This window comes from Bufo bufo, chromosome 2 (assembly GCF_905171765.1).
Source record: "Bufo bufo chromosome 2, aBufBuf1.1, whole genome shotgun sequence".
Taxonomy (NCBI): Eukaryota; Metazoa; Chordata; class Amphibia; order Anura; family Bufonidae; genus Bufo; species Bufo bufo.
The window spans coordinates 540,818,551-540,832,639 of NC_053390.1; the positions used below are offsets into that span (position 1 = coordinate 540,818,551).

Genomic DNA, 14,089 nt, shown 5'->3' on the forward strand with positions numbered 1-14,089 from the left:
AAGGGAAGGCAACCAAACGGAATGCATTTTGGTGCTCTCCGTTCTGTTCAGTTTTGTCCCCATTGACAATGAATGGGGACAAAACTGAAGCCTTTTTTCCGGCATTGAGCCCCTATGACGGAACTCAATACCGGAAAACTAAAACACTAGTGTGAAAGTAGCCTTAGAGGTCACAGAAGATGTGATTGCATCTCATAGGACTTAACAGGAAAAAATATCATTATTATTACCTTAAATGTCATTACTCCATCAGGCTTTCATGTCAAGGTACCTTTTTAACTGCCCTCTGTTTCCCTACACAATGTACTATATTGATCAAGGAGACTTAGTCACTATGGTAGGGACTTTTTATACAAAAATATATGAGTGCTATGTGCACATACACTGAGGTCCCAGTCTGATAAATATTAAAGGGGATTTCTGGGATTTTAATACTGATGACCTATCCTCAGGATAGGTCATCAGTATCTTATCGGTGGGGGTCCTGAGCGTGATACCAAGCAGAGCCTCTATACAATGTACGGTGCTGTGCTTGGTAAGCTGTGAGCGCCGATGCTTTCTCAAACAGCTGATCGGCAGGGGTACCAGGTGTCGGATCCCCACTGATCAGATACTGATGTTCTATCAGTATAGGTCATCAGTATCAAAATCCCTGAAAACCCTTCAAATGCAGCCAGTTTTATTCAGAATGATACATCAGGTGAGTCCAGACCTACGAGAATATTTGTTAAGCACCATTTAAAGGGGTATTCCAGTTTCACAATATAAGATTGGTGAGGGCCTGACTCTTGGCACCCCCACCAATCAGTTATTTTAGAGGACCTTGGCACTGATTCAAGCGCTGTGTCCTCTTCAATGTTTACCAGTGCACGCCATCTACAAGTCGCAGCAGTGCAGTGGAATTACAGCTTTTCATGAAGCTGTAATTAAATTGCCCCACCATTGCAATGCAGATGGCATGCAGGCAAATAATGAAGAGGATGCAGTGGTTTCACAAGCACCAAGTCCCCTTCAAACAGCTGATCCTTGGGGTTGCTTGGAGCATCAGACTCCCCACCGATTTGATATTGATGACCTATCCTGAAGATAGGGCATCAATATCATGAAACGGAATACCCTTTTAAAAACATTATTATAGATAGTCTTATAGAAGCATACAAAGGCTGTTCTAAATGGTTTTACCTCCATATCACGTATGAGCTTAAATTCTTCAACAGAAGGAAAATCTGGACTTCCTGTCTTTTGCCATTCCAAAAATGGGTTTGTTAACATGTTATCCATGTAGTATGTTACATACACAAGATCTGAGGAACAGAGGAAGGTTTCAGACTGGTAACCAAATCAATGATTTCTCATAGCAAAAAAGAAATTCCCCAGAACGCTAACAAGGATCTGTCTGCTCTTCTGTATGTTCTAGTAAATACTTGTGTTCCTCATTACATAATAAGAATTCTGAACTATCTTTTCTCTGACGCGCCATTGCTCCAGGAAATGTATGAATAAACTGGAACTTGGGTGGGGGCCTCCACAGTCTGACGTCAGCACTGGCTAAACAGTATTGGAGTGTGAAGTAAATCACTCCTTAAACAAGGGGAGTAGCCTTCATCATTTCACTTAAATAGGTTTGTTAATATAGAATTAATGTAGAAGTTTAGTTAACAAAAAAAAGGAGGAGTTCCAAGATTGTGATATTCATGGAAAATCCTTGACCCATCCCCTCTTATCCACTGTTTCCGAGCAGTTGTAGTGCTGGAAGTCACACCAGAACTACACAGCTCCTTCCATTGGGTAGTGGACAGAGCTGGTTACTGTAGAGCTGCTCCGTTTGATATGAATGGCAGAAGCAATGCAATAATCAGCTCTGTCCACTATACAGTGGATGGAGCTATGTAGTTTGAGCGCCAGAGCTACTCAGAAACAGCTGATCTGCAAGACTGCTGGGTGCCAGAACCCCGTTGATCAGATGCTGATAGCCTATCTTGAGGATAGCAATCAAAATCCTGGAATACCCCTTTAAATTCAAACTTACCTGCTCCACGCTGCCCCAGTTTTATGCCCTGTCCCAACTAGCTCTATCTTATGGTCCCTGCACTGTTTATATCCTTTTAGACATGGGCACTGCTCCAGACAATGACTGGCTTCAGCGGTGACATGCTGCATGTGGCCACATCACCGCTGAAGCCAGTCATTGGCTGGACCAGTGGATTAGACCATGCCTATCCAGAAGCAAACAGTTCTAGGACTGGAAGATGGAGGCAGCATGGAGCAGGCAAGTATGAATCTTCTGTTTCAAGGGGTATGCTGCAAACAATTATTACTGGAAAACCCCTTTTACGGGTCGGGAATGGGGATAATGTAGTTAGTCTGTGATCATTTTCTCTATTGTTACTAGAGCCTTAATGCTCTTTGTCACCTTTTGACTTTGGAAAATTCGTCAGATTTAAAGTTACTAAATTGATGTCAGTAGACGTTCTGTTATCATCTGAAGCATACACGACTATGGTTGACTGCCAGCTATCAGTCTGATCTCTATTCTTTGGTTCATGCACACTTGCTATGACTCCAACAGTACTGTAGTTGCTGGATGCATCCAAGTCCCAAACCATGTAAGTGGAAACCTGTGTTTCTCCTGTAAAACATTAAACATGCCTTTATTACTATGGGTAGACATTTATTTACTATAATATTGGTCCTCAGATGTAGTCTTAAATTCCTGTAAAGTTACATATCTAAAGAGTAAATGAAACATAACATATAAACAACTTGCATCAACATTTTACTTTAGTTTAAAATGGAGTTGAACAAACGAACCTTGCGCTAGATACAGTATTAGTGTCCTTGACATTATGTATTTTTGATTATGTATACTATTTACCAATTTTTTTTAACTTTATTTGGGGAAAATTATGTTTTTGTTTATTTTTACTTGAAACTTTAAATTTTTTTGGGGGGGGGGAAACTTTATTTTTTCAACTTTTTTTTTACTTTATTTTTTGTCCCACTTTGGGACTTCAACTTTTGGGGGTCTAATCCCTTTTACAATGCATTCCAACATCCTGTTTCGATTAACCCCCGCCACAATGTAATTTTAAAGTTAGGACGTACCAGTACGCCCTGGGTCCTTAAGGACTCGGCAAACATGGCGTACCAGTACGTCCTAAGTCCTTAAGGAGTTAAATGGACTCTTAAAAGAGTAACTGTACTTTCACACAATTTCATTTCATTTAATAGAGAATGGTGTAACTAGCAAATTTCTAAATCCCTTCATTTAAAAAATCTGCCTGCATCCACCTGAAAAAAGCTCTAAAAAACATGGCCACTAGGGGTCTCACTTCCACCTAATTTGCAGTCCACTGCTTGGTGTCAGGCAAGATCCATCCCTAGGAACACAGATCAAAAGACGGCTCACAAGAAATGGGGGAGTGTCAGAGCTAGCTGAGATTGTGAGCCTGATAAAAGAACTGCTTCTACACTGCTTTTGAAGATTATAGGAGCCTCCAGTGTGTCTGTGTGATTTCCCCCTTCTTATCTGTTCTGTGAAAACAAACATAGTGGAAAGTAAGGGAAAGTACATCAAAGCAGTACAGTGCTGGCAGATTTCACAGAAGGGATACCCCATGCTTCTGAGTGAAATGCATCTAGCTGTGCTGCTGACAGGGAATAATATGGCTGAGGAAGACATAGGGGAACCCAAAAAGACTGAGCCGTTTAGCAAACTTTTTTAGAAAATTCAGCTTAACACCTTAAGGACCCAGGACGAGAATGCTCGTCCTAAACGGCCGGTACTTTGCGCCCCAGGATGAGCATTCTCGTTCTGCGGTCCTTCCTCGCCCCCATGTGCGGTCTGGCAATCAACAGCACGGATACGGCTGTTACTGACAGCCGAATCCCTGCTGCATCCACCAGCATCTGTGATACCGCCGATGCCAGTGGATTAACCCCTCAAATATACCGCGGTCAGCGCTGACCGCGGCATGTGGGAGTTTTGCGCTCCCTCTCCTTAGCCATCGGGTCCCCGCGCTGCAGTGGCAGGGACCCGATGGTTGCCATGGCAGCCCCAAGCCACTCCAAGGCCTTGGGGCCCGGCATGTACGGAGACCTATGAGGCCCAGCCCCCAGGCATATTGATTTATGATGCTATGTAAGGCCTCTTTCACACGACCGTTTTTTTTTTTCCATTTACAAACCATTTTTTGCGTTCCGTATACGAAACCATTCATTCCAATGGTTCCGCAAAAAAAAAACGGAATGTACTCCGTATGCATTCCGTTTCCGTATTTCCATTTTTCCGTTCCGCTGAAAGATAGAACATGTCCTATTATTGCCCGCAAACCATGTTCCGTGGCTCCATTCAAGTCAATGGGTCCGCAAAAAAAAAACGGAACACATACGGAAAGTACTCCGTATGTCTTCCGTATCCGTTCCGTTTTTGTGGAACCATCTATTGAAAATTGTATGCCCAGCCCAATTTTTTCTATGTAATTACTGTATGCGCCATATGGAAAAACGGAACAGAAATGGAAACACAAAGGAAACAAAAAACGGAACAACGGATCCATGAAAAACGGACTGCAAAACACTGAAAAAGCTATACGGTCGTGTGAAAGAGGCCTAAGGGTACTTTCACACTTGCGGCAGAGAATTCCAGCAGGAAAACGGATGCATTTGTGAGACGGATCCGTCTCACAAATGCATTGCAATTCCGGATCAGTCTTTCCGATTGTCATCCGGAAAAACGGATCCGGTATTTATTTTTTTCACAGATTTAATGGTCTGCGCATGCGTGGATGGAAAGAACGGTTCCGTATTGCCGGATCTCTTGGGGCCGGATCCGGCATTAATGCATTTCAATGGAAATTTCGGCATTCCGGCAAGTGTTCATGATTTTTGGCTAGAGAGAAAACTGCAGCATGCTGCAGTATTTTCTCTGGCCAAAAAACGTCAGAGGGACTGATGCATACTCATTCAGAATGCATTAGGATAAAACTGATCATTTTTTTCCCTGTATTGAGCCCCTAGGACGGAACTCCATACCGGTAAACATAAACGCTAGTGTGAAAGTACCCTAACCCTTAGGCCCCTTTCACATGGGCGAGATTTCCGGGCGGGTGCAATGCGTGCAACGCATTGCACCCGCACTGAATCCAGACTCATTCATTTCAATGGGGCTGTGCATATGAGCATTGGTTTTCACACATCACTTGTGCGTTGCGTGAAAATCGCAGCATGTTCTATATTCAGCGTTTTTCACGCAACGCAGGCTTCATAGAAGTGAATGGGGCTGCGTGAAAATTGCAAGCATCCGCAAGCAAGTGCGGATGCGGTGCGATTTTCACGCACGGTTGCTAGGAGACGATCGGGATGGGGACCCGATCATTATTATTTTCCCTTATAACATGGTTACAAGGGAAAATAATAGCATTCTTAATACAGAATGCATAGTACAATAGGGCTGGAGGGGTTAAAAAAATAAAATAAAATTTAACTCACCTTAATCCACTTGCTCGCGCAGCCCGGCTTCTCTTCTGTCATCTTTGCTGTGCACAGGAAAAGGACCTTTGATGACATCACTGCGCTCATCACATGATCCCTCACCATGGTAAAAGATCATGTGATGGACCATGTGATGAGCGCAGTGACGTCATCAAAGGTCCTATTCCTCAAAGAAGAAGACAGAAGAGAAGCCGGGCATGCTCGAACAAGTGGATTAAGGTGAGTTAAATTATTTTTTATTTTTTTTTAACCCCTCCAGCCCTATTGTACTAAGCATTCTGTATTAAGAATGCTATTATTTTCCCTTATAACCATGTTATAAGGGAAAATAATACACTGCTCAAAAAAAAATAAAGAGAACACAAAAATAACACATCCTAGATCTGAGTTAATTAAATATTCTTCTGAAATACTTTGTTCTTTACATAGTTGAATGTGCTGACAACAAAATCACAAAAGAATTAAAAAATGGAAATCAAATTTTTCAACCCATGGAGGTCTGGATTTGGAGTCACACTCAAAATTAAAGTGGAAAAACACACTACAGGCTGATCCAACTTTGATGTAATGTCCTTAAAACAAGTCAAAATGAGGCTCAGTAGTGTGTGTGGCCTCCACGTGCCTGTATGACCTCCCTACAACGCCTGTGCATGCTCCTGATGAGGTGGCGGACGGTCTCCTGAGGGATCTCCTCCCAGACCTGGACTAAAGCATCTGCCAACTCCTGGACAGTCTGTGGTGCAACGTGACGTTGGTGGATAGAGCGAGACATGATGTCCCAGATGTGCTCAATTGGATTCAGGTCTGGGCAACGGGCGGGCCAGTCCCTAGCATCAATGCCTTCGTCTTGCAGGAACTGCTGACACACTCCAGCCACATGAGGTCTAGCATTGTCTTGCATTAGGAGGAACCCAGGGCCAACCGCCCCAGCATATGGTCTCACAAGGGGTCTGAGGATCTCATCTCGGTACCTAATGGCAGTCAGGCTACCTCTGGCGAGCACATGGAGGGCTGTGCGGCCCTCCAAAGAAATGCCACCCCACACCATTACTGACCCATTGCCAAACCGGTCATGCTGGAGGATGTTGCAGGCAGCAGAACGTTCTCCACGGCGTCTCCAGACTCTGTCACGTCTGTCACTTGTGCTCAGTGTGAACCTGCTTTCATCTGTGAAGAGCACAGGGCGCCAGTGGCGAATTTGCCAATCTTGGTGTTCTCTGGCAAATGCCAAACATCCTGCACGGTGTTGGGCTGTAAGCACAACCCCCACCTGTGGACGGCGGGCCCTCATATCACCCTCATGGAGTCTGTTTCTGACCGTTTGAGCAGACACATGCACATTTGTGGCCTGCTGGAGGTCATTTTGCAGGGCTCTGGCAGTGCTCCTCCTGTTCCTCCTTGCACAAAGGCGGAGGTAGCGGTCCTGCTGCTGGGTTGTTGCCCTCCTACGGCCTCCTCCACGTCTCCTGATGTACTGGCCTGTCTCCTGGTAGCGCCTCTATGCTCTGGACACTACACTGACAGACATAGCAAACCTTCTTGCCACAGCTCGCATTGATGTGCCATCCTGGATAAGCTGCACTACCTGAGCCACTTGTGTGGGTTGTAGACTCCATCTCATGCTACCACTAGAGTGAAAGCACCGCCAGCATTCAAAAGTGACCAAAGCATCAGCCAGGAAGCATAGGAACTGAGACGTGGTCTGTGGTCACCACCTGCATAACCACTCCTTTATTGGGGGTGTCTTGCTAATTGCCTATAATTTCCACCTGTTGTCTATCCCATTTGCACAACTGCATGTGAAATTGATTGTCACTCAGTTTTTCTTCCTAAGTGGACAGTTTGATTTCACAGAAGTGTGATTGACTTGGAGTTACATTGTGTTATTTAAGTGTTCCCTTTATTTTTTTGAGCAGTGTACAATCTACACAACACCTAACCCAAACCCGAACTTCTGTGAAGAAGTTCGGGTTTGGGTACCAAACATGCCGATTTTTCTCACGCGCGTGCAAAACGCATTACAATGTTTTGCACTCACGCGGAAAAATCGTGCATGTTCCTGAAACGCACCCGCATCTTTTTCCACAATGCCCGTGTGAAACCAGCCTTACAGTTCTGGAATGTACTGAATAACACTGGCAGCATTATACCAGTGTTATCCAATACGTTCCAGAACTGTAAGGGTTACATAGCATAAATCAATATAATGCTATGTGACTCCCGGCAGCGATGGGAGGTAAGGCCAGGTGCTGTGATGCGGACTCGCTGTGGGAGGAACGCTCATCTGCAAGGGGCCTAAGTCTTCTAACGTCCAAAAAAAAGAAAATGTCATTTACAAAATGATCCAAACATGAAGTAGACATATGGGAAATGTAGAGTAATAACTATTTTAGGAGGTATCACTATCTGTTTTAAAAACAGAGAAATTGAAATTTTTGAAAATTGCAAATTTTTCCACATTTTTGGTAAATTTGGTATTTTTTTATAAATAAAAATGAAATATTTTGACTCAAATTTACCACTGTCATGAAGTACAATATGTGACAAGAAAACAATCTCAGAATGGCCTGGATAAGTAAAAGCATTTTAAAGTTATCACCACATAAAGTGACACATATTTGAAAAAAATGGCCTGGTCCTTAAGGTGAAAAATGGCAAGGTCCTTAAGGGGTTAAGTTAGCCACGTATTTTTAGTAGCTATCATTATGTTTTCAATGGGGATACAGGAGAAAGCTACTGCCAAACACCACTTGTGGTACTGTATCTCCTTGGAAAGGAAAAGGATAGGGCAATAAAATTCAAAGTGCATGATCCTTTTCTCCTTTTCTTTATAGTAGCTGCTGCAGAAGCTCTTTTTAAAGTTAGGCTCTGTGCAAACGTACCACAACATATTACAGTGGTAGCAAAGTGGATGAGATTTTACCAAATCTCATCCACACATTAAGGAAAAATAATTACTTGGAAATTATGTGAACTTTAAATCTGCAGCATGCCAATTGTTTTGCAGATTTTTAGAGCGAATTTCACACTTGTGACTAGGGTGAAATCCGGGGCAAACATGAACATTTTGCTGTCGAATTTGTGACGTAATCCGTGACTGATATTTTCCGTAACATGTGGAGATGCAGCCACTGAGGTATAAATTATGGTGTTCTGCAGCATTTGAGGAGTGTATTATGAGGTTCTGCAGCAGCTGATGTGTGTATTATGATATTTTGCAGCAATCAAGGTGTGTATTATGAGGTTCTTTGGCAGTTATGGTGTGTATTATGAGGTTCTGCAGCAGCTGAAGTGTGTATTGTGAGGTTATGCAGCATTTCACGAGTGTATTAGAAATGTTGGACAGCAGCTAAGGTGTGTATTATGATATTGTACCGCAGCTGAGGTGTGTATTATGATATTCTACAGCAGCTGAAGTATGTATTATGATGTTCTACAGCAGCTGAGGTGTGTATTATGATGTTCTACAGCAGCTGAGGTGTGTATTATGATGTTCTACAGCAGCTGAGGTATGTATTATGATGTTCTACAGCAGCTGAGGTATGTATTATGATGTTCTACAGCAGCTGATGTATGTATTATGATGTTCTACAGCAGCTGAGGTGTGTATTATGATGTTCTACAGCAGCTGAAGTGTGTATTATGATGTTCTACAGCAGCTGAGGTGTGTATTATGATGTTCTACAGCAGCTGAGGTGTGTATTATGATGTTCTACAGCAGCTGAGGTATGTATTATGATGTTCTACAGCAGCTGAGGTATGTATTATGATGTTCTACAGCAGCTGAGGTGTGTATTATGATGTTCTACAGCAGCTGAAGTGTGTATTATGATGTTCTACAGCAGCTGAGGTATGTATTATGATGTTCTACAGCAGCTGAGGTGTGTATTATAATGTTCTACAGCAGCTGAGGTGTGTATTATAATGTTCTACAGCAGCTGAGGTATGTATTATGATGTTCTACAGCAGCTGAGGTGTGTATTATGATGTTCTACAGCAGCTGAGGTATGTATTATGATGTTCTACAGCAGCTGAGGTATGTATTATGATGTTCTACAGCAGCTGATGTATGTATTATGATGTTCTACAGCAGCTGAGGTGTGTATTATGATGTTCTACAGCAGCTGAAGTGTGTATTATGATGTTCTACAGCAGCTGAGGTATGTATTAGGATGTTCTACAGCAGCTGAAGTGTGTATTATGATGTTCTACAGCAGCTGAGGTGTGTATTATAATGTTCTACAGCAGCTGAGGTATGTATTATGATGTTCTACAGCAGCTGAGGTATGTATTATGATGTTCTACAGCAGCTGAGGTATGTATCAAGATGTTCTAAAGCAGTTGATATGTGTATTATGATGTTCTACAGCAGCTGAGGTATGTATTATGATGTTCTACAGCAGCTGAAGTGTGTATTATGATGTTCTACAGCAGCTGAGGTGTGTATTATGATGTTCTACAGCAGCTGAGGTATGTATTATGATGTTCAACAGCAGCTGAAGTGTGTATTATGATGTTCTACAGCAGCTGAGGTATGTATTATAATGTTCTACAGCAGCTGAGGTGTGTATTATAATGTTCTAAAGCAGCTGAGGTGTGTATTATGATGTTCTACAGCAGCTGAGGTATGTATTATTGTGATGTTGTGATAGATCACTGTGACCTTTAGCCTCTTTCTCCTGATGCATGATGGGGGAGGAGGAGCTGTACCAGGAAGTCAGACGGTGTGTGAGGGGAACTGGAAGCAGACACATGAGGCTGAGAAGGGATTACATCTGATAAGGACAGAAGCTGTTTGGAATAAGACTCCTCCATGTAAGAATGCCATAATGTTCTGAGTAATAAACCTTGCTCTGGTTAAGTAGTACATCGGCCTGTGTGTGTAACTTGCTGAGCAGATACTGGCAGCATTGCCAGCAGTAAATGAGAGACACAGAGTGTCCAGGGGACATAACAGTGGCGACGAGGATTGTGGATTTTAGCACACATGGCCTTCATAGGGTTTATTCAACCATTTGATCCTGCAGCTGAGTCATGGATCTCCTGGGTGGAGAGGCTGGAACAGTATATGGAAGCAAATAATGTGACTGTTGAAAAGAAAGTTGCAGTTTTTCTCACTGCATTGGGTCAAGCTGCATATGGAACCCTCAGAGACCTTGTTTCTCCAGACAAGCCAGCCTCTAAGTCCCTGCCTGAGTTAATTCAGACGCTACATACACACTACAACCCGAAGCCGTTAGAAATCGCAGAGCGGTTTAAATTCTACAGTAGAAGGCAGCAGGCCGGGGAGGATATAAAGACATATATCATTGCTTTACGTAAACTAGCTGCCACTTGTCAGTTTGGAGACTACCTACAGACGGCTCTCCGTGACATGTTCGTCATGGGACTCTGCGACCCAGCCATACAGAAACGTTTACTCACAGAACCCGACTTGACTCTGACGAAAGCCACTGACCTTGCTACGGTCATGGAGTTGGCAACACGGGACGCCACCCTACTGAAGGCACCACCTACAACTCCTGCAAGCCAGGGTGAGGAAATATTCCACACTGCTATCACTCAACGCTCGAGACGCCCGTCCCCTGCCACTCAGCTTAAACCTCGCCACCCTAATTCTTCTGTCTCTGGGACCCCGACTTGCTACCGTTGTGGTAACACTACTCACAGTGCGCCGGCTTGCAAGTTCAAGGATGTCGTTTGTTTTCACTGTGGAAAGACTGGTCATATTGGGCGCGTTTGCCGCAGCTCTCGCTCCCCGAACGCTACCACAAAAGATAGACGTAAACAGACATTCCGTGTGGATATGGACAATAACGGTTTTAGCTCTGATGAGGAGACATGTGTCCAGCATGTTGGACTGTTTCGAGTAACTGGGAGTACTCCTGCGATTAAAGTGGATGTCACACTCAATGGCTGTCCTGTCTCCATGGATGTTGATACAGGGGCAGCTGTGTCTGTCATTTCATGGACTGATTTAAAGGCATCGGGTCTGTCCCTGCCGCTAAAACCTACAAAGCTCACACTACAAACCTACAGCAAGGAACTACTACAGCCCTTGGGTTATGAAAAACCCCTTGTTACATTAGGCAACCGCAGTCAAAGTCTACGCCTTTATGTTGTAAGGAATGGAGGTCCTCCGCTGTATGGAAGGGACTGGATCAAAGCCCTGGGCATGCCTCCTTTTACCATTGCCCAATGTACATTGCTTTCTAAAGTAGACCATTGGGTGGAATCCCTGAAGTCACGTTTTAAAGAGGTTTTTGAGGACTCTTTGGGCACCGTAAAAGGAAAGATGGCCCACGGGACATAACAATTATGTTCTTCAATGGCAAACTGGGCTGCACATTATGGCGTTCTGCAGCAAACTGAGGTGTGTATTATGATGTTCTGTAGCAGATAAGATGTGTATTAAGGTTCTGCGGCAGCTGAAGTGTGTATTATGGTGTTTTGCAGCAGCATCATGATGCTTTGTGTTTCGATACTGAAATACCTGTATTCACTATACATTTGTGCAACTGTTTTAAGATTCTAGCAGGATTTTGGATGCCTACTGTTTTATTATATCTCACATATGATTATATTTTTGTCACAAGTTTCTGTATAGCATGCATTATACTTAGAATAAATTATGTTTGGCCTGAAGAAGGTCTGTTGCCTATGATCTGATTTGCCCCTTTAAAGGGGTTGTCCCATGACTAACAATTATCCCCTATCCACAGGAGTTCGACCACTGGGGCCCCTGCCAATCACAAGAACGTGGACCGTTTTAAAGAGGTTTTTGAGGACTCTTTGGGCACCGTAAAAGGAAAGATGGCCCACGGGACATAACAATTATGTTCTTCAATGGCAAACTGAGCTGCACATTATGGCGTTCTGCAGCAAACTGAGGTGTGTATTATGATGTTCTGTAGCAGATAAGATGTGTATTAAGGTTCTGCGGCATTTGAATCGAGCAGCTGCCACTCCATTGGACTATATGGGAATGCTGAGCATGAGTGCTCCGCTATCTCTGGCAGCCCAATACAACTGAATGGAGCAGCGGCGTACAGGCTGCTGCTGAGATACTTAGCTTTCCCATCAACCTATTCACTGACAACAGGATACATTTCCTGTACATGCTGAATACATTACTGACCCTTACTTGTGCACTGCCCCATAATATTCTTTATACCATATTCACATTTACTTTACTTGATTAACATAAACTGGTGACAACAGTATCTTTTGTAAATAATTAACCCCAAACATACCTAATAACGCCAGCAAACCCATTACAGTTAGCACTGGTTTTCTCACCATCTGGACATGTGGGGGCTTAGTGTTGTTCATCTGGAATCTTGACGTCAGTGTCCTCTGAGTAAAGTAGTGAGGGTAATAGTTCATAAAGGCATTATCGTTACTTAGCAAGCTGTAGTTCATGGTGAGGTTTCCATCTGAACTCATGAAATCCAGGTGCTGATGTATTATCTAGATGCAAATGATAGAGTCAAAGCAGAGCAGAAGCAAAAAATACAGGATATTTAATTAACACCTAACTTATTGTGTAAAAGTGTCAAGTGAATAACTCCCATTGGATGTTAAATAACTATATTGACTGCAAAGCTGCATTATCATTCTGAATTTCACCACACCAGGGCCAGATGATTCAGCAGAGAACCAATTATGAGACCTATTAGCCTATTACTCTTAGGGGGTATTCACACAACCATATCCATTTTGAGATCCGCAAATCGTACCGGCCATGTGCATCCTGCATTTTCCCCTTCAGCAGGTCCCACGCTATGTAACAAATGCAAAACACACAATGTGGGGCTGTGGAACGGACATACAGATGTGGACAGCAAACCACATTCACACGACCATATCCGTTTTGAGGTCTGCAACAGATACATGTGCATCCTACATTTTCCCCTTCCTCAGGTCCCGCACTATGGAACAAATGCCTATTTTTGTCCGCAAAATGGACAAGAATAGGACATGTTCTATTTTTTGCCCCATTGAAATGTATAGGTCCACATCCAATCTGCAAAAAAATGTGGCTCAGATATGGACCAAAAATACGGTCGTGCGAATGGACCCTTAGAAGTATGTTCTCGGCACTTTTCTACAATCAACCAATAATCCAGAATACCCATATGTACTGTTATGCTGTATATTAGAAGGGTAAATGCTTCTTACAGAAGTTTGCCTATGAATTGTGCCTATGGTGGCATACTGTACAGTACAGGCATACTATATTTTTCATATGTATTGCTGCATTCTATGAACTGATGCTATCCATAGATACTAAACTCCACTATTGTTAAACCTTTAGTAGGATTACTTGTCTGCTAATCAGATGAAAATAATCTTAATACTATGGTACTGGCCTTCTCCTTAAGGAGATAAAATTCTTACCCTACAGTTCACACCTGATTCAGAATACACATGCACTCATGCATTTTGAATTCACAAGTGACCTTTCCTGTGTAATTTTGACACGTTTTGCAATGATTTTATAAGTATTTTTGTTAAAATGACATTAAAATATGTTAGGATAGGTCCTCAGTATCTGATCGGTAGGGTCCAACTCCCAGAATCCCTGCCGATCAGC

General features: G+C 43.1%; 1 protein-coding gene across 1 annotated transcript in view; it reads right to left on the reverse strand.

Annotated features, from left to right (window-relative positions):
• The window catches only part of IDUA (alpha-L-iduronidase), a 249,301-nt gene that overhangs the window by 11,290 nt on the left and 223,922 nt on the right, over positions 1-14,089 (reverse strand). Inside the window, exons 8-10 of the mRNA XM_040418033.1 lie at positions 12,747-12,963; positions 2,414-2,629; positions 1,183-1,304 (exon numbers count right to left, since the gene is read on the reverse strand). Coding sequence (XP_040273967.1) covers positions 1,183-1,304; positions 2,414-2,629; positions 12,747-12,963 — 555 coding nt within the window. The remainder of the gene's footprint in view (positions 1-1,182; positions 1,305-2,413; positions 2,630-12,746; positions 12,964-14,089) is intronic.